At 43.4% G+C, this 19,433-nt stretch overlaps 1 protein-coding gene across 5 annotated transcripts in view; it reads right to left on the bottom strand.

The window, feature by feature from the left end:
* The window catches only part of JPH1 (junctophilin 1), a 104,179-nt gene that overhangs the window by 83,968 nt on the left and 778 nt on the right, over window positions 1-19,433 (bottom strand). For all 5 annotated transcript variants that reach the window (XM_055432482.2, XM_055432478.2, XM_055432480.2 and 2 more), the window contains exon 2: window positions 13,109-13,868. In XM_055432482.2, the coding sequence (XP_055288457.2) occupies window positions 13,109-13,868 (760 nt within the window). The remainder of the gene's footprint in view (window positions 1-13,108; window positions 13,869-19,433) is intronic.

Below are 19,433 nucleotides of genomic sequence, written 5' to 3'. Positions count from 1 at the left end.
CGTCTACTGGCCTGTGACCTTCCTATGCCTTGGTTTCCCACATGCTCACAGCGTTGCCATGGGGATGAGAGGAGATGACTGATGACAAGATCTTGGCACGGGTCCAGGCTCCAGGTAACTACTCAAGACACACCTGTTTGCATGTGGCCAAAAGGCAGCACCCCAACTGCTATCCTCACACCAAAAGGGGAAGGGTGTTTGCACTGATGCGTGATATGAGGAGTATCTATACTACTGCCAAATCTGGAAACACCACCAAAAAATTCACTAACTGCTCAACAGCTACCTTCCGTGTCTCTGAATCCACATGCTGCTCATGGGATTTCTGCTACTGTCAAAAATCATAACTTACAGATCCTATCAAGAATTTTTAATTTAAACTAAAATCCAGGCAAATAAAAATACTGGAGTAGGTTGCTATTTTCTTCTCCAGGGGATCTTCCCAATCCAGGGATCAAACTCCTATCTCCTGTATTTGCAGGCGGGTTCTTTACGACTAGCACCACCTGGGAAGCCCCACTAAATATTTAAACATTCTGATATTTTTTAAAAGAATGCGTAGTCATCTTCCCTTCAGCACAATACAATTCTTACATACACTAGCATATATACTGCTGGCATTCCTACTGTCATGGAAGATTACATGTTTGGAGAGACATTTGATCAACTTTTTCTAACTTAGTCTAGGCCTGCTACGGATCTTGAGGGTGATCACAAAAGACACACTGCTGCTGCTGCTTAGTCACTTCAGTCGTGTCTGACTCTGTGTGACCCCATAGACGGAAGCCCACCGGGCTCCCCCGTCCCTGGGATTCTCCAGGCAAGAACACAGGAGCGGGCTGCCATATCCTTCTCCAAAGTGTGAAAGTGAAAAGTGAAAGTGAAGTCGCTCAGTCGTGTCCGACCCTTAGCGACCCCACGGACTGCAGCCTACCAGGCTCCTCCATCCATGGGATTTTCTAGGCAAGAGTACTGGAGTGGCTTGCCATTGCCTTCTCCGCAAAAGACACACAGGGGCCAGGCAAAGGAAAGGGGCCTGGGAGGGAAAGCATCCCAGGCAGACAAGAGTCGCCTGTGCAAAGAGCACAGGAAACTGTACTGTAAGTGGCCCAGCTTGGGTCCCTCCCATGTGCAGCCCTGCCTTGCTCCCAGCTCTTGTCCTGGTGCATAGGAACCTGCCAGTTCCCCCGATCTTCACAACAAGTTTTGTTTCTTACATCATCTCTCTATTCCCAGGGCCTCATGCCACGCCTGGACAGAGCTGGCACCAAGTAAATGTTTGCCCAATGATGCTTCTGTAGCATAATAATTTCTGAGAATGATATTTTGTTCCCATGTGTTGTCAAGACAGAAACAGGCCCACAGATCTTGCTCAGTGGGTAGGTGCCTTGAGTGCAAATCTTAGAAAGCATAATTTCACAAATTCAGGAACAGACATTCTGATACCTGCATTGCATTAAGGCAAAAGGCTCCCAAGCACTTAAGGTGTGAATTGCTTTACTGCTACTTCTTAAAAAAAATTTGTGTCTAGTATCATGTACAAGGAATTCTTTCGTGGTAGGCCTCATCAATGTCTTTGCTTTTCAGGGCTAGTGTCTTGAGTTCTCCACCTACAGTACAAACCTTTCTGAGTTCCAGGTCCAAGTCCCCTTTTGTCTTCGGTGCCAGCACCTCAAAACTCAAGAAGTAACAAACCCCAATTCTTCCTCCTCTCTACATCTGTCCTTTCCTCCCTGCTCTGTCTCCATAAACTGGACCGGTGTCTATCCGGCTGGCCACGCCAGAAACTCAAGTCACTGACTCGCCCGTTTCTGTTCTCTGCACCGTCAAGAAACCTCAGGGGCTCCTGAGTCAGCCTGGGAGGCTTCTGCCCGTACATTCACCTCTTCCCATCTTCACTGCCATGGCTCAGCTCAGCCCGCGGGTGCTTACCAGGATTACGAGTTAGCCGATTACTACTTAATCTGTCTCCAGTCTTATTTCCTGCCCCTTCCACCCTTCAATCTCTATACCACCTCCAAGCAGAGTGATCTTTCCTGAATTTGATCATGTAATTCTTTTGCCTGAAACTAGCAATAGCTCTCTCCTGTCTTCAGGATAAGGTCCAAATTTCTCCTTAAAAGTCAGGGAGCCCTTGCTCACTTCTCCACCTCATCTCTCAACACCCTCCACCTAGTACCCTCTTTTCCAACCTTACCAAACATTTTTCAGCACCCCCACTACATTGTGCCACCGACCATTTGCACTATCCACCATCATCTTCTGTAAAATGTCTACACACCCTTTAGTTCCCAGCTGGATACCACCTGCAGAATCTCGCCTCCAGCCCCAACCTATGATTAAGCTCCTCCTCAATGGACATGCGGAGAAGGCAATGGCAAGCCACTCCAGTACTATTGCCTAGAAAATCCCATGGATGGAGGAGCCTGGTAGGCTGCAGTCCGTGGGGTCGCTAAGGGTCGGACACGACTGAGCGACTTCACTTTCACACATTGGAGAAGGAAATGGCAACCCACTCCAGTGTTCTTGCCTGGAGAATCCCAGGGATGGGGAAGCCTGGTGGGCTTCCGTCTATGGGGTCACACAGAGTCAGACACGACTGAAGTGACTTAGCAGCAGCAGCAATGGACATGGGTTTGGGTGGACTCCAGGAGTTGGTGATGGACAGGGAGTCCTGGCATGCTGCAGTACATGGGGTCGCAGAGTCGGACACGACTGAGCGACTGAATTGAAGTACTACCTGGACTTCCCTGGTGGCTCAGATGGTAAAGAATCTGCCTGCAATGCGGGAGACCTGGGACCGATCCCTGGGTTGGGAAGATCCCCCAGTGAAGGGAATGGCAACCCATACCAGTGTTCTTGCCTGGAGAACCCCATGGACAGAGGAGCCTGGCGGGCTATAGTCCACGAGGTCGCAGAAGAGTTGAACACAACTGAGTGACTCTCTCCTCACCCCGCTGTCTCTCTCACAGTTACACACACACACACACACACACACGCTAACTAAACTCATAGCAAGGTGTGAATCATCCAATAGGTAACTGCTTTTTAAAATCTAAACCAACCAGACACTATGACTGAATTAGGCCCTAATCATAATTTTATATTTACACAGTAAGAAATTGGTGAATATTACAAAGAGCAATCAGAATTAGTATTTCACTGAGATAAGAACCTTATAAAATGGGCTGGTAACCAAGTATGTGGGCTTCCCAAGTGGCTCAGTGGTAAAGAATCTCCCTGAAATGTAGGAGACATAGATTCAATCCCTGGGTTTGGACAATCCACTGGAGGATGAAATGGCAACCCATTCCAGTATTCTTGCTGGGAAATTCACATGGAGAGAGGAGGACAGTCCACGGGGTCGCAAAGAACTGGACGCAACTGAGCATTCGTGCACACACAGAACCAAGTATCCTTTCTGGGACTCTAGGCCAGATGTTAACTAACGTGTTAACTGACGATTGGGGTTAGAGGTACCACTCTTTCAGGGTAATTGCATCTTTTACAAGGTAACTTGTCAGTCCATAGCTCAACTGACTCCGAAATCACTGGGATGAGCTGGAGGAGGTGCGAACAAGTGACCAGGGCTGGTGGAGCGTGGATGGAGCTCCATCGTCTGACATTCCGCCATCCTCACTCTTGAATCCTAAAACCAAGCTCCCACAGGATTTTTCAGCATGTTTTGACTAGGAAGCTCCACCCCCATGAATCTCAAACCTGTCCCCTAACAGATGGAAGTAAACAGATGAAATCTTGAAATACTAATTCCAAAAGCTCCCTCACCTGTATTAAAAAAATGAAGCTGACAGAGATATCTAGACCAAGCAACTGAGATCAAAATTTGATTGACCTGATATCGTAAAGAGGCTTCCCAGTGGCACTAGAGGTAAAGAATCTGTCTGCCAACGCAGAAGTTGCAAGAGATGTGGGTTTGATCCCTGGGTTGGGAAGATAACCTAGAGTAGGAAGTGACAACCTGCTTCAGTATTCTTACTTGGAAAATTCCATGAGCAGAGAAGCCTGGTGGCCCCATATAGTCCACGGGGTCAACAAGAGTTGGACACAAATGAACAAAATTAACAAAAATTTTACCTCATTTAAAGTTTTTAAAAAACAACAAAAAAAATATAACAAATGATGCGTTATCTCTAGCATAATTGATTGGTTTTAAAATACTAGAAAGTGGATTAATTGTATTTTACTTGGCTTGAAAAAGTTTCTTTGGGTGCACAGGGAAATTCTAAGAAGATTTGACTTCAAAGAGCTGTACTACTTTCAAGGCAATCTTGATTCCTCACACCTTAATTAAATTTCTGATAAAGCAGCTTATTCTGAGTTGAGCATATTATACGAATAAATATGAAACACCAACCGAAATAGAAGGGCAAAATTATTAAAAGCTGATTTGGTTGTAGTCTCAAGAGGCCATTGGTCTAAAGCTGAGTGACTTACATAAATACCTTTGGCATTTGTTGGATCCTGTTCCTAAACACAATGTTCATATTTCATCTATAATAAGAAAAGCATCTCAAAGATTTGCAAGGCGCTGGTCTTGCAAGCGTCCAGTTTGGTGTCTTGAGTAAAGTGAGATTGGCAGAGTCAGCTTAATCCATAATGGAAAGTTGTGAGCAGGGTGCTGGGGCCGCCTGGCAGCTGCGGCTCCCAGGCGTCTGCCCGCTAGGTTAGCACGCGCACAGAGCTCTGCCACTGGCCCCCTAAACAGAGCTTCTCCAGGGCAAAGCACAGGTTCACACAGAGCCCACGGGGTGGAACTCGAATGCAATCACACCTCCAGCCTTACGGTAAACAGTACAGTAGGGTGGTTTCCATTACAACCAAGTTGTACTAAAAAGTATCTGCTGCCTTCGTTTTTCATATTGACTGGATCGGTCAAGTGTCATCTTTCACAGTTCACTGAGATGGAATCTGCTGAAATCTGGACTGTCTGCTGCAAACTCAGATTTCAGCAGTTAAAACCAGGCCAACTTGTGTCCCCAAAACCTAGCTTCTCATCACCCTGGATTGTTTTTTTCCCTCCGGTCCTCATAGCTGGTTTTCACCAAGTAGGTCTCTGCAGAATTGACTATCACCTCACGTCCCACTCACACCACACGCGGCACCCTTCTTCTCACCCGCCCCTGCTCAGCCACAGTGGACAGCCGTACCTACACCATTCAGGGTTTCAAAGGAATGTTTCTAATGGCGTTAGAGTGTGGCAACTGTGCGGTCATCCCAGGACGACAGCCCAAGACCGAGTTTCATTAAATCGGAATTACTTGGACCTACCTGTTAATCATGAAAACTCAGGCTCACTTCAATGCCCCAGGGTTTCTGAATGGGCCTGGCACTGGTAGAGCTGGATGAATAATTTTTTAAAGAAAGATCTTTAGAAACAAGATGACCTGAGAACACTTCATAAGGTGTGGGAAACAGTGTGTTCCGATGTCACGTGTAATGACCTGTTAAGCCACCAAGTTATGTAACGTCAGAGCTGAAGGAGAGGAGCGGGCATGGGCCTGCTCTGTGTCCCTGAGTTTGGCCTCTAGATAAGCATTATAGCCAGGCTCGGCCCTCTGTCTGTGGGCACAACAGGGCTGACGCCGAGGTCATCTTTGTGGTTTCAGCTGTCTCTCGGCACACTGCAGAATTGTCAATGACTGCTTGGGCCCCTTAAGAAGTCCTGGGCCTTGTGATAGGAAAAAGAAGTGTGTCTTTCAACAGCCTGGAGAAGAAAGTGAGGAAAGCAGAGCATGCGCCTCACTTGCTCCCGTGGGAAATGGGTAATCTTTGGTAAAAAGGAGAAACAAGTACTTAAAACTTTTCAAATGGGCAATACAGGGACTTCCCTGGTGGCCTGGTGGCTAAGACTTCAAGCTGCCAAGGCAGGGGACTGGGGTTCCTTCCCTGGCCAGGGAACTCGCTCCCACATGCTGCAGCTAAGAGTTAACATGCCACAGCTAAGACCTGGTGCAGCCAAGTAAAACAATTAAAATAAGAAATAAAACTTTTATGTGCAATATGAAACCATAACACACATTAAGGGTAATAGTGGCCTACATGAATACACCCCAACAAAATGAAGTCCTTGCCCTCTCGTCTTCAGGACAGGACCCCGGTCTAGCCTAGTTTCATAGAAACACATGTGCCATTTCTCTGTTCATCTACTCTTCGGTCTCAAAAAATCTAATCTCCTGTTGACAGTATGCTGACTCCAAACCAACTGAGGCTTCTGGGAAAGGGGTGGGTGTGGAGACAGACAGACAGACACACACACACGCAAACATCTGCACAAAGGTGGTCAAGCTTGGTAAACTTAATTCTTTCCCTTTTACTTAGCCCTATTTCTGCTTCCCAAGCCTTCCTTCCCTTCCTCCTTCTTAGTCTGGCTTCTCAGTCTCCCATCAATCTTCCCTTTGGGGAATGGCACCCGAAAGGGCAACATACTTTCTAAAATGTTAACTAGACATAGTGATGTACAGGTTAAAGTCCCATGATACCCATTCTCTCATTCAACCCTTAAAATGACCCTCCCACACAGAAAAAGTCAAGCATCAATCCCCACTCATAGTAATTTTTCTGCACCTCAGGGCCTGAGTGTTTTAATCAAGCCTCTGAAATTTGCTTGTAGGGGGCTGCTGGTGAGAGCAGACAGACAAAGGGTGACAGACAGCAAAAGCAGATACGGAAGAACACAAGAGCCCCAACTAAAGAAAATGCCAGTTCTCTCCTCTGGTGTAAATTCCCATATTTTAGGTGACTTCCCCACAAATTACTTTTTTAACAGACTTTTCATTAAAATGACTTACGAGGCATTGTAAGAAATTCAGCTTCCTACAAAAAAAACCACTTTTCGCTAATAGTGGAAAATTAAACAGAGCACCCATAGAAGAAACAAAAAAACTCACGGAAAAGGTAACCTAAAATTGTTTTTAAAGATATGATGTGGCCACTAACATTACTGAAAATACATAAATACAGAAGATAAACTATATAGTATCAATTTGCAAAAGAGAGAATCTTCTTGTCCAACAGAATTTAAGAATCTCAAACTCCTTGCCCTTCACAATCACGTGGCAGAAATTGAGCTTTTCCCTATAATTGGTGGCAATAAATTTAATCTGGATCCATAACGCACACTGACTCATGGCTGAATTTGGGTTTTAATTACTAATAAGCGAAGGATGAATCCAGTCGAGTAATTTTGTGAGAGGCTGTTCCATTGATCTTGTATTTACTTATTTGAATGAATACGAAAAATGACCCCAAAATCGCTGGACAAGAAAAACTTTCAAAAGGCAACAGCTGAATATTTAGCAAACTTAGATTTCTAAAAGACAATAAGCTCTTATGTTCTGCCTTATCACAAGTTTTGGTGATGTCATCTATGAAAGATTAGCCAACATTATTGCAGTTAGTAAAAGCTGACTTTCTGGAAATTTCTCATCTGTTTAGGTAAGTGCTCACAGGTATTCCTGACCAGCTCATACCCATGAAAAAAGGAGTTAGCAGTTCAGCTTAACCAGGAGCTCGTATTCCCTGGCTTTGCTTTAGCTTTGACACTTTAATGATGTTGACCTAATTAGGGAAAAGGACAGCTGCAACACACACCTTTGCATTTTCCGCACTTCCTTTATTGCCAGATTATACAATGATGAATTGTGAGAAGCAGGTTTCCTGCCTGAGAACTGCGGTTTCAAAACGTCCGGCAAAACGGAATTAGCAGCACTGGCAGCGTTCAAACCCAAAGCAGTGAGGATTTAATTCACTCATTCATCAAATATTTACTAGAGCTCTTATAAAAGTGCCCTGATCTAAACTAGCTGCTGGGAATTACAGATCTGAGCCCAGCCGCCCTCAGGGCCTGGCTCTCCAGTCCAGTTGGGGAAAAAAACACAACACAAATGTACTGAAACAATGACGATGCAGACTGATTGCGGGGGCAGGGGGGAGGGGTCCGGTCTGGGGGGATGCAGTGGGGTGGGAGGGGGCGGGGTAGGGAGACCCTCTGTGAAGAGGAGGTTTTAGGTCTAAACCAGGGTGGGGAGCACCCCGAGCAGCTGGCCAGGGGAGCTGGGCAGGGGCTCCAGGCATGGGGAGGGATGAGCGAAGAGTTTCCTGAAGGAGACCTGTCGTAGCTGAGTCATCCTGGGCAATGAGGAAAGAGAGAGTGGCATGACATTGTAAGGTCTCTTTTTTTCTAAAAGAGAAGTATGGGAAATAGATTTTTCCTGTAGGATTAAAACAAAAATATTATGTCATTTTAATATGTAAGTTTGAAACTGGCAAGTAGGGACTCTAATCTCTGGTTCAGCAAATGGACACAGCAAGCTCACCAGACCCCTTGGTCCTGAGGTTGTCCGTGTGCTATCTGGCTGCGTCCACACACGCCCCCCTCCCCCGAGTGACTCCTGCAACAAGCACAGCAGGACTGGGCAGCGGACAGCACACGGTAAAGGTGCTGCCATTACCAGCGGAAGCGGCACTGATGGTTGGGGAGAGGCTGAGAGCAGATGGTCCCACCCCACTAACCGGACTGTCCCATCAATGACACTTCTTTTGCGTGTGTGTCCGTCTGTCTGTCCCCACACCTCCCCCTTTCCCAGAAGCCTCAGTTGGGTTGGAGTCAGCATACTGTCAACAGGAGATTAGATTTTTTGAGACTAAAGAGAAGATGAACAGAGAAATGGCACATGTGTTTCTATGAAACTAGGCTAGACCGGGGTCCTGTCCTGAAGACTAGGAGGTCCTGGGGGCCTCCAAGCCCACCGCCCAACTAGCTGCAGTGAGACTGGCCACAGTCAGTGGGTTAGGGACACTCCCACTCAGCTCCGTCCTCCCTTAGAGTTCTTTCTTCTGATCTGACACTATCAGACTACATAAACAAGCACCTATGGTTCTCAATTGCTTTAGGCCTTTTCATCACAGCTCTTCCCCCCGTACAGCAGATAACTACTCTAAGGGGCTTCCCTGACAGCTCAGTGGTACAGAATCCACTTGCCAATGTAGGAGATGGGGGTTTGATCCCGGGGTCGGTAAATCCCCCAGAGAATGAAATGGCAACTCACTCCAGTATTCCTGCCTGGGAAATCCCATGGACAGAGGAGCCTGACAGGCTACAGTCCATGGGGTCACAAAAGAGTTGACAAAACTTAGTGACTAAATGACAACAACTTCCTCTAAGTCCCAGACACTACAAAGCTGTTTTTTTTTTTGTCTATACCCCTTCCTAAATTATCTGTTCATTTCCACAGAAGTGTGGCTCTCCAAGGGTCACTTATTTGCTGTCTTTCAACCAAATGCCTCACGTTAAAATCCTTCCTTAAAATATTTTTCCTGAGGAACAGTCATATGAATGTCTTTCTTAAGGAATTACTGAAGTCAAGAGTTAGTGGAGTAAATAAATGACCAAATGAGAAAAGCAAACGATATGTCAGGGAGGGTGAGGTGATCCCAAGCAGTGCCTCAGACTCTGCCTCCATAAATGAGGAGCTTGAGATGTACATGGCTGCTCCCCTTCCTCCTGAATGTTTCTTTAAAATCAAGGTTGAGACACTAAATTAATTCCATGGGATGATTTTTACCCTCAGGACCAAGGCAAGAGGGGAGCAAAACATTCTGTTAAATCTTATAAACATGGTACTTTTGGAATTAGAACAGAAAAGTTATAGGAGCCAGCGAATGATTAGCATCCCTTAAAGTTCTAACTCTAAATGCCAACCTGCAAGGAAACTCAGTATCTACAGACTGCTGCATCATTTCTATCATCTACTACCTCTTAGGTGAGCCTCATAATCCCTGATCTAGAAGAAATAAACAGGGGTCCATAATAAGACGTCAGAAATACGCTTCTTGTGTTTCCTAGGATGATGCACCACTGCCTCGTCTAAGAAGTAAAGATCCAGAGATTTACTGTGCTTTCCTGATTCTTTGGGCTGAAGTTAGTTGGCACCATGTCTCCTGATTTCCCTGAGCCACCATTATTGGTGAGTACAATCGTTTTCCCTCAAAGGCTTTGCTTCAAGCTAAAACAAGGTGATGGTACAAAGGTGGACCCATTTCCTTGGGATTTCAGAAACAAGCAACAATCTCTATAGCACAAGAAATAACGGCAATACAACAATAATTAACACTACCAGTCAGGCAAACTGAAGTGGTCAGTAACTATTAATACATCATCTCCCTTTGCTGCTAATGGTGAACCAGTGATTTCAACAGTGGCCGCTGCCAGGAGTCTTACTTTCTAGTTCTTATTCTGCCATCATTGGGGCAGAAAAAGGGGCAGGGAAAGGGGAAGAGTGTCTTTATGTTCTTAAACCTTTGATTACTTTTTAAAGACAAAAACACATTAAGTAAATAACAACTGCGAGAGGGGCCAGGAAAGACTGAGCAAGTTGTAATTCACTGTATCTGGAGAAGTCATTAAAGCAGAATCTGGAAAGAGACTAAAACAGTGACAGTAAAATATAAAAGGTTAACAGGGTGACTTTTTTTTTGCCTATTGTGTCACTGAAAGAGTATTTTTTTTTAATTGTAGTAAGAATACTTAACATGAAATCTACCCTATTAAACCTTAAGGGCCCAATACTTACACTGTAAAGAATCTCCCTGCAATGCAGGAGATCCAGATTCAATCCCTGTGTTGGGAAGATCTGCTGGAGAAGGGAATGGTTACCTGCTCCAGTATTCTTGCCTGGAGAATTCCATGGACAGAGGAGCCTGGTGGGCTACAGTTCATGGGGTCACAAAGAGTTGGGCACAACTTAGTGACTAACACTTTCACTTATTTTTCACAGTATTATCTCCAGGCACAATGAGGGAGCAAGCTCTAGGACTTATTTTTGCTTAACATGAAACTTTATACCTTGGAACAGCACCTTGCAACCACCATTTCATTGCTTCTATATGTTGGACCATTACAGATCCTTCCTATAAGCAGAATTATGCAATATATATGTTCTGTGATGGACTTATGTCACTTACCAAAATGAACTGAGCATTTTTTAAAAAGCCAAGTGAAATCTTAAGAAGTAGTTAACTAGCTTAGTTAACAAGCTAGTTAGTACAAGGTCTTAAGCTAGTTAGAACAAGGTCTTAAGATGTTCATTGATTATAAACTATTACAACACAATACTCGCAGACTGTAACACCCTCCTCCCCCAAAGACTTTCTACAGAGAGACTGTGGCAAGCTAGGACCTGGATAAGAGTTTTATGAAACTGTTATAATCAGAGATCTTTGCATCACAACCTTTCATTATGTAGGTTCCTCGAATTTAAACTAATCATAAAAGTCAATAATTAAAGCAAGCATAAGAAATTCATTTGCTAGAATGTCCTGCATAGGTTCATTTTTCACCTGCCAAGACTGAATTACCTCTTGTATATCACTAGGTGACAATAAAAGGGAAGAAGCCAAGAGTGCAATTCAAATTAGAGACTAAGAACTAACAAAGAGTATCTCACTAGCTCTAAAAGTTAGCTGAGGGCCACGAAGGCTAGCAAGGTTACATGTGCCAAGTACCCCACCTGCAAGTAACGTGAAAAACAAGTCAATGCAATGCTTGGTGATCACAGAAAACCATGATCTAAAATAAACGATGCTCAGAAGAGAAAAGAGGAAAGACCCTTCCTCAAAGTCTGTGCTTATTAACAGGCAATATTAACTTTAAAACAGGGTCAGCTTGGGATAGAGATGTAAATCTTGAGCACTTTTATATCTAAAAATATTGCAAAACACAAGACATCCTCCAGTTTCCAGTGTGTCAGACACTTAAAAGTAAAGAGTAGCCATAAAACAGGAACATGTTTTAAAAAGAAATTTCAGATGTCTGGAAATATTAAGTTGAAGAAAATGAAATGGCCATTTTTGTATATTAAAAGCCTGAACATCAGAAACTTCACATGACTCCACCAAAGAAAAGACAGGGCTTATTAATTTAACGTTAAGAATTAAAGTTTGAAGACATGCTACGAGTCTTTGGTTTCATAAGGAGGTTTACTTCAGTGGGAGAATATTACTAAGGCAAGAAAAGGATTTTCAACATTCTGTGCTAAACGTATATTGCAAATCACACAGAACTGGGGCCAGTCAGTATTTGCTTAAATAAGCCTAAGAATAAAGTTTTCCATGTATAACCGGCCCTTTTTCATTTTTGTCTAACATATGACATCCATCCCTAATAAAATTTTCTATTCCCAATTTGTCCATCTTCCTGGTTGAATGCTTGAATCCAGCTATTAATGGTAAAACTTTAGGCGCATGGACCTTCTGTGCCCACATACACCGCACTTCTCAATCTATTATTCACTGCTTTCTCCTACTCACTCCAGCCCTTCTCTACCGCTCTTTCTTTCAAACTTGGCACACTGACAGTCCCATCTGTCCGTGTCAGGCTCTCCCCACCCCCTTCCTTTTAATACACCAGTGAGCTAATCTTTCTTGCCTAGAATGGGGGGGATTTTGCTGAGCCCCAATCCCTCTGCCTTTCCCATGCAGGTGAGTTCTGTTGTTCAAAGAATGCTTGACGGATTTTGTCATGTAACTCTCCATTTCTGCCTTATTTAGACTTTGATCACTTGCTCAAAACCAATTTCACCTAGAAGGCATCGATAAACAGAATGTGAATGTTATAAATGAGGGTAATTTTCTAGGGAGGAGTTGTACACACCTGCAACTTTAATGTTAGAATAAAACGGTTCACCTACACTGGGTAGGTTTCCATGTGGATGGATTTTTTTTCCCCAGCACACCATGTACTATGATGTTCTCGCTGGAAGTATTTCAGGGGTACATTTTTTGTCTTTTTTTAAAAAAGGTAACTTTCTGGACTCTGGGAAACGTACATAGACACTGAGTGAACTAAATCATGTTTAGTATTAAGGAAGTAATTTTAAGAGGAAGGGGACCGCAATGCGCCTTCAACACTTTTTCAGGATGGAGAGTTTCAGAAGTTTCAGGTACATTTCTGCCTCATTCCATCGGGCTGAATCCTTTTCCACTTCTGGTTCTGGAACCTATGCCGCCAAAGGACTGACACACACAGATTATCTGATATCCTACCATTTCCAAAGACCCGGGCAGTACCACCCCTCCGGCGTTTACATACCTGGAGTTTGCTATTTCCACTTTGGTTCTTGCCATCGCGGCCGCCCGTTGTGCGCCTTCGATCGCTCTGTCCACCTTCTCCCTAGTTTTTGTATTTCTTATTGGTATCAGCTGCTTTCTTATTCCACGGACCAGAATATTATTTTTGTATTTCCCCTCTTCCTTGGAGCCGTCAGGAAAGACAGTGCAGCCGTAGCCGTGCCTCTTGTTATTTGCCCACTCGCCTTCGTACTTCATACCGTTGGAGCGCTCGCTGATGCCGAAGCCGGTGCGCTTGTCGTTCTTCCACTCGCCCATGTAGGTCTCCGTGGTGGTGGCGTCCACGTGGTCTTCCACCGGGCAGAAGTCACAGTCGACGTCGCCAAAGCTGATGGTGGAGTTGGCGTCGCTGGAGCTGATCCGGCTCATGGCCGCGTCGCTGCGGACCGAGCTGCGCTTGCTGGAGATGGACGACTTGGACTCGGACTTGCGCAGTTTCATGCTTCCCAAGAGGGAGCCCCGGCGGAAGAGGCCGCCCTTCTTCTTGCCAGAGAGCTCGGCGTCGGCATGGAAGTTGAGCACGAAGCCGCCGCGCGTGCCGGCCGGGCTGTCGGCGGCGGCCGCGGCGTCGTGGAGCACGCTGCCGTTGCTCTGCTCGCTGCGCAGCGAGGCCAGCGACGTGCGCAGCGGCGAGCGGATCACCGTGGCCATGCCGTAGGGCACGCTCTGGCGCACGCCGTAGCCGTGCCGCATGCCGCCGGCCCACTGGCCCTGGTAGGTACCTTCGAGAGAGCGCAAGAGAGCACAGCGTGAGTCCTGGGCCGGCGGGAGGCCGATGGGGGCGTGGGTGCGCACATGGAGAGCCCTGCGCGGGCCGGGGACTCAAGGCCCAACCCCCCACACTGCCTGCTGCTGCTAAGTCGCTTCAGTCGTGTCCGACTCTGTGCGACCCCATAGACAGAAGCCCACCAGGCTCCCCCGTCCTTGGGATTCTCCAGGCAAGAATACTGGAGTGGGTCCCACAGTGCCTAGTCAACTCTAAGCCATGCTTCGGAAATTCCCTTTGTGAATCCCCACCCTGAACCTTTCAAAAGCAATGAACATCTTCTGTGATCTTATTTAATAACATAAGAAAATTGCTAAGAAACCTCATTCTTTAATAAAGCGTGCATATTTACTCAAGCTTCCAAAAAAAAAAAAAAGAAGTGTTGTGTCTAGACCGTTTCTGTAATTGTATATCAGCTTTGGGGATACATCTGTATCCCCAAACGAGTGTGCTGCTTACCTTTGGTAAAACTGAGAGGAAGCCAGAGGAAAATTTCCCCTCTTAACCCTATGGCATTCATCTCAGAGCAGAGGTGTACCTGACAGTGCCCATTAAAACTTTGTTGACACCACTTTTTAATGAATATTATGCCTTCTCAGGAATAGAATAATCTCTAATCTAAATCTACATAGGTTTTTCCGATAGGTGTTTGATTTTTTTTTTGCCTTTCACTGAAAACATTTTACAAAGCACTGACTTCTAATACATGATAGTGATCATTAGAAAACTTTTCTCCCCTGAAATTAACACATCAAAACTCCCTCTGAGGAAGGCAGTGCAATAGCAGACAAAGAAATGAGCTCTATTTGTGAGTTGTATTTTTACTAATTTAACTGAAAAATGAGACTTCAGGTCTAGCAGTTTGACATTCCAACAAGCTCAAAGACCCAAAATTATTAGTGATCTGAATGCTTGGAACATGAGTTGTCAAACAAGTTTTCTTAAATTTTCTTTCTACCACATTCATCATGTTCTTTTAGGGTAGGGAAAACTATTTAATATTCAGGATTATTATTTAGCTTTGGGTGAACCTTTTTAAGCTGAGAGGGATTTGACAAATAGAATATATATTCTGAATAGAGTGAACCATTATGAAAAAATGGGCAATTTGTTTTAACCGTTTGTACTTCCAAGTGAAAAGGTCAAGATCTGTCCCATATTTGCTAAATTTCTGCTTTCTTCTGGTCATTCTCCTCATGGTTTCCCTAGCTTCTGCCACTGTACTGTGAACCACATCATAAACTAGAAACATTCTGAGGGCAGGCATTACTTCATAGAAGAACACAAAATTTCCACACTCCTAGCTGTGCGTCCTATGGTATGTAGATGTTTGATGACTTTATAAAAAACAGCTGTGGTGGCTAAAAAGCATGCACTATTTACCTTTGGGAAAACTAAGATAAGGTCAGAGGAGAACTTCCACTCTTAACATTATGGAACTCATCTCAGAAGAAAGGTGTTTTTGACAGCGTACATTAAAACTTTGTCATCACCAGATCATTTTTTCAATGAATATTATGCCTTCTCAGGAATAGAATAATCTCTAATTTAAAGCATTTGTTTTGAGAAGTTTTTCTATTAAGTAAATTAGCAAAGACATTTAAAAATTAACCTGGAGCAACTTCCTAAATCATCTGAGGAGGAACTGGATGTTAAGATTAGGAACTTAGAATTTTCTCTTCTAAGTTGAGTCCATTTCCTTTTAATTAATGGCAAATTTTATATTATACTAGCCCTCCAAAGAAGTTACATGGAAATTTTAAGACGTAATTACCTCTGTATTCTAATTCACAAATATTATAGAAAGTAAATCATAATTGTCTTGACTTCTTTCAGTTTCTGGTTATATATAGTTACTTTGCAGTGTACTTTTCATTTCAGATTGTCATGAAAAAATTTCCATTGCATGGCATACATTTACTTTTAAAATACTTAAAAAGTGCTGCTTACTGATTATTTCATGCACTTAAAAGTTAAAGCCATAGTGGCTCCCAAGTCTAAAGTTTTGACTAATTGCAAGACTACCATCTCTCTCTTCATTCTGACATATTTTTGGTATATAAATAGACAGTAGCAGGGTGACAGTGACATATTGGGTTGGTCAAAAAGTTCATTCGAGTTCTTCCCCTATATATCTGACAAAAAGCCCGAACGAACTTTTTGGCCAATCCAATACCAAGGGGGTCTGGTACTGTGAATGTCATACTCTGGGTAGGTCTTAACATCTTAACCTGACATCTCAGAACTTCTGAGAAGGTGGGTGGGCCATGACTTTCCCAAAAGGATAAACCCCAAAGGATAAGACACTCAAATACAACATTTCAGATCAAGAAGCTTTCTACTCAGTATTAGCCATCTCCAAACACCACCACTGTAACCCAGAAGGAAACTGAAATTATTAGAAAATTGCAACTGACTTTCCCTTTGCCTAGATAGATAAAAATTCAAGTTCTAAGATACAAGTTATACAACCTGACTTATATGCACTAAAACAAACCACCTTATTTTAAAATATTTTGTTTAAACAAACAAGGAACACTATAATCATTCTCCTCTTTTCTACAAGTTAATTTTGCTATAACAACTTCCAAACATACTGTTTGGTATCAAGAAGTACACAACCACACGATCTTAGGAAATGTTTAACACCGAGGGGAAATTAACTAGCTTCCTTAATCTGCTATCTCCAAAATAAGACTAGTATTTAGAATTTCCAAAGACATATTGCTTGAAAATCTAAGTGGTTTAAGGCAACAGCAATAACTAGTAAGTTTAAGTTGTCGCGTGACCGTAGTAGCAGAGAAGGCAGAACAATGGCATTGGCTATATTCCCATCTTACCCTGTTGAGAAACAGTACATGGCAGAATTCCTCCATAGAATTGCTAGAAACTAATTTACAGTCAAAGCGTTAGTGATTCATCTGAAATTTAAAGTAGGTTTAGTTTAGTCAGTGAACCTAAATGGGGGAAAAAGGGCCTCTTTTTCTTTATGAAGCAGGTGGGTTCCACCTGCTCCCTGCTGCTCAAAGTTCTAATTAGTTCCTCTCAATGTCTTACATATGGATGCATAGTTCTTAAGTTTAAACAATATTTTTATGGATGTTCTATGACTTTTCATCTGGGAGTTGATTTTCTAGATACAGCCATTTTCACTAAAGAAGTTTGTAGTGGAAGACTTCCAATTCACAGAGAATTCCAGTCAAATTTAGATTTAATGTGCCAAATTTAAATCTACATGCTATGAATGAAAATGTGCATGGACAGGAATGCATATAATTAACACAACAATCTGTCTTTCTAGATATATTCTAATAGTTTCATGACAGGTGAAAAACATGAACCACAGCAGGATCCGAATTTTTACCGAATATTCTGGGCACCTAGACTTGGATTTTGGGAGCACTGTACTAACTATTCTTACTTAATATTCAGGGCGTCTATTTCAGCAACACGTCATACTCAGATCACTAGTAAAATAAACCGAGTGATAGTTGTCAATGGAATTACAACTTCCTTCCTCCTGAGTTTAACGTCACCACAAAATACATGCAATCAGATTTTCCTTAAATCTGACAGAGGCTGCTAGGGATGGACTTGTGGTGGTGCAGAGGCAAGAAGTAAAGCTTGTGGAAGTGATCTGTTTTATTGTGGCCAAAATCTTTGCAGGAAATAAGTTACAGCAATACACTTCCACTTAGACCCCCATTTTATGATTCAGGACTTTCTAATTAACTGATTGACATATGAAAGAAAGTAACAGAATTCAAAAATGATTTTTAGGAGTTCCCCCCCCCCCTTGCCTAATTGGTAGCATATTAGTTTGCTTTTTTTTCTTGGTAGAAAAAGAAAACCACAGTCCTGTGGTAATGCCAAATTTTGAGGTTTTTAAAAAATTCTTTTAAAAGTTAGTTTTAAAACAGGAGGCCAGTTATCCATAGTCACCCTAGACACTTTTTTGAGCTTCTGCAACACATAAACAGAGGACCTTTACTATGCTATATATATTTTTTGATTGCTAGGTATAATGAATACTCTAAACCAAGAGATTTTGTTTAATGAGTAGTAACTTTAAAAGAAGACTCATTTATTTTTAGCCTTCCAAATACTGAAGTAAAAGAACTATCCACCACGTTCTTGAAAGGTTGTAAAATAATGCACACGTTTGAAAGATAAGATTTGCATTCCACTTTTGAGCATGGAATTTAGTTATATTGTAGACCGGGGACTCTGATAAAATCCAGTCACAAGCTAACACATTTATACGGGTGTCAACTAAGGTGCTCTGTGCCCATTGAGAACATTTAAGGGCCCTAATTAACTACTGTGGAACTTGAAACTCATGCAGCCCATATACAATTATTAGAGACAGTTCCCCTCTCCACTTTTAATCCATGAGAACTAGATCCTTTATTTATACTGTAGGACGAAAAGATGTCCTTTTTAGCCAATCCTACCATGCTGCGGGTTTGTATTTGAAACACGGCCCAAGTGTTCTGAGTAAGTGAAGTGTACAAATTGTATAAGCTTTTATATTAGCAGTTGCCTGACTGGGGTTGCACTGGGCTGGGCAAACTTTTAATTGGGCCCCTTTAATATCCTCCAACTCTGAGCTGCAGAATTCCAAAATGTGACATTGCCTTCTGCACCCTTTTCAATTATGATTATTATCAGAAATTGTGTTTTGCCAAAGCATAAGCCATTTCTCCTTCTCGGTTTATTTCGCAAGCAAATTCATCAAGTTTTGACACCTGTATCAATAATATATTGGGGAAAAAAGTGTGGGGGAGGACTATGCCCTATTATATACAAAATTTCTTTTGCAAATATTGGTAAATATTAAAATTAGGTGAATTTTGCTCACAGCCAGCATATGGTTTTCCATCACACACCTTAGAGCAAACCGGCGATTCCCTACTGCTATTCTCAGGAGTGAAGTAGCTGTTAATTTAGCTATTATAGGAATACACCTTTCAGTTGTATTTCTTAAAACATAGACTTCAGTGTTCGTTTCTAAAATGTTTTCCTGGTAATTTTTCCAGATATTTCCAGATCAACAATGACTACCTTGTTTTGATAGAAAACCGATACTTTAAGAAAGCGAAGGAAAACCAGAAAGAAAACCCCGCATTTTTTGAACCCCACCTGCATCAGGTGGCCTCTCCACTCCCATAACTACGATTACTTTCCAAATGCACCTCCGATAAGGAACAATTCCCCAACATCCCAGTTCTGGGGTTCTGGCTTCTATCTTTAGGCCACTAGAGGACCAGAGGCGAAATACGACTCCACGTGAAACCAATCCCGGGAGCGGGGCGCCGCGACCGCCAGCCTCCCAGCCCAGGGCGCTCGCTCTCACTCCACGCGAGTGGCGATTTCAAACCCGGCCGGGAGAGGGAGGGATGCAGAACGTAATGTGACGGGCTCAAGTGACAGCGGCCTCTTCCCAGTCCGGCCCTCCCGGGCGCGCTCCCTCCCGGTGGCAGCGCGGCGCTGGCGCCGGCCAGGTGTCTTCACGCCGTGT

This window comes from Moschus berezovskii, chromosome 16, assembly GCF_049115385.1.
Source record: "Moschus berezovskii isolate FMDL1 chromosome 16, NW_MosBer_1.0, whole genome shotgun sequence".
Classification (NCBI taxonomy): domain Eukaryota; kingdom Metazoa; phylum Chordata; class Mammalia; order Artiodactyla; family Moschidae; genus Moschus; species Moschus berezovskii.
This window is presented reverse-complemented; position numbering and strand designations above follow the sequence as displayed.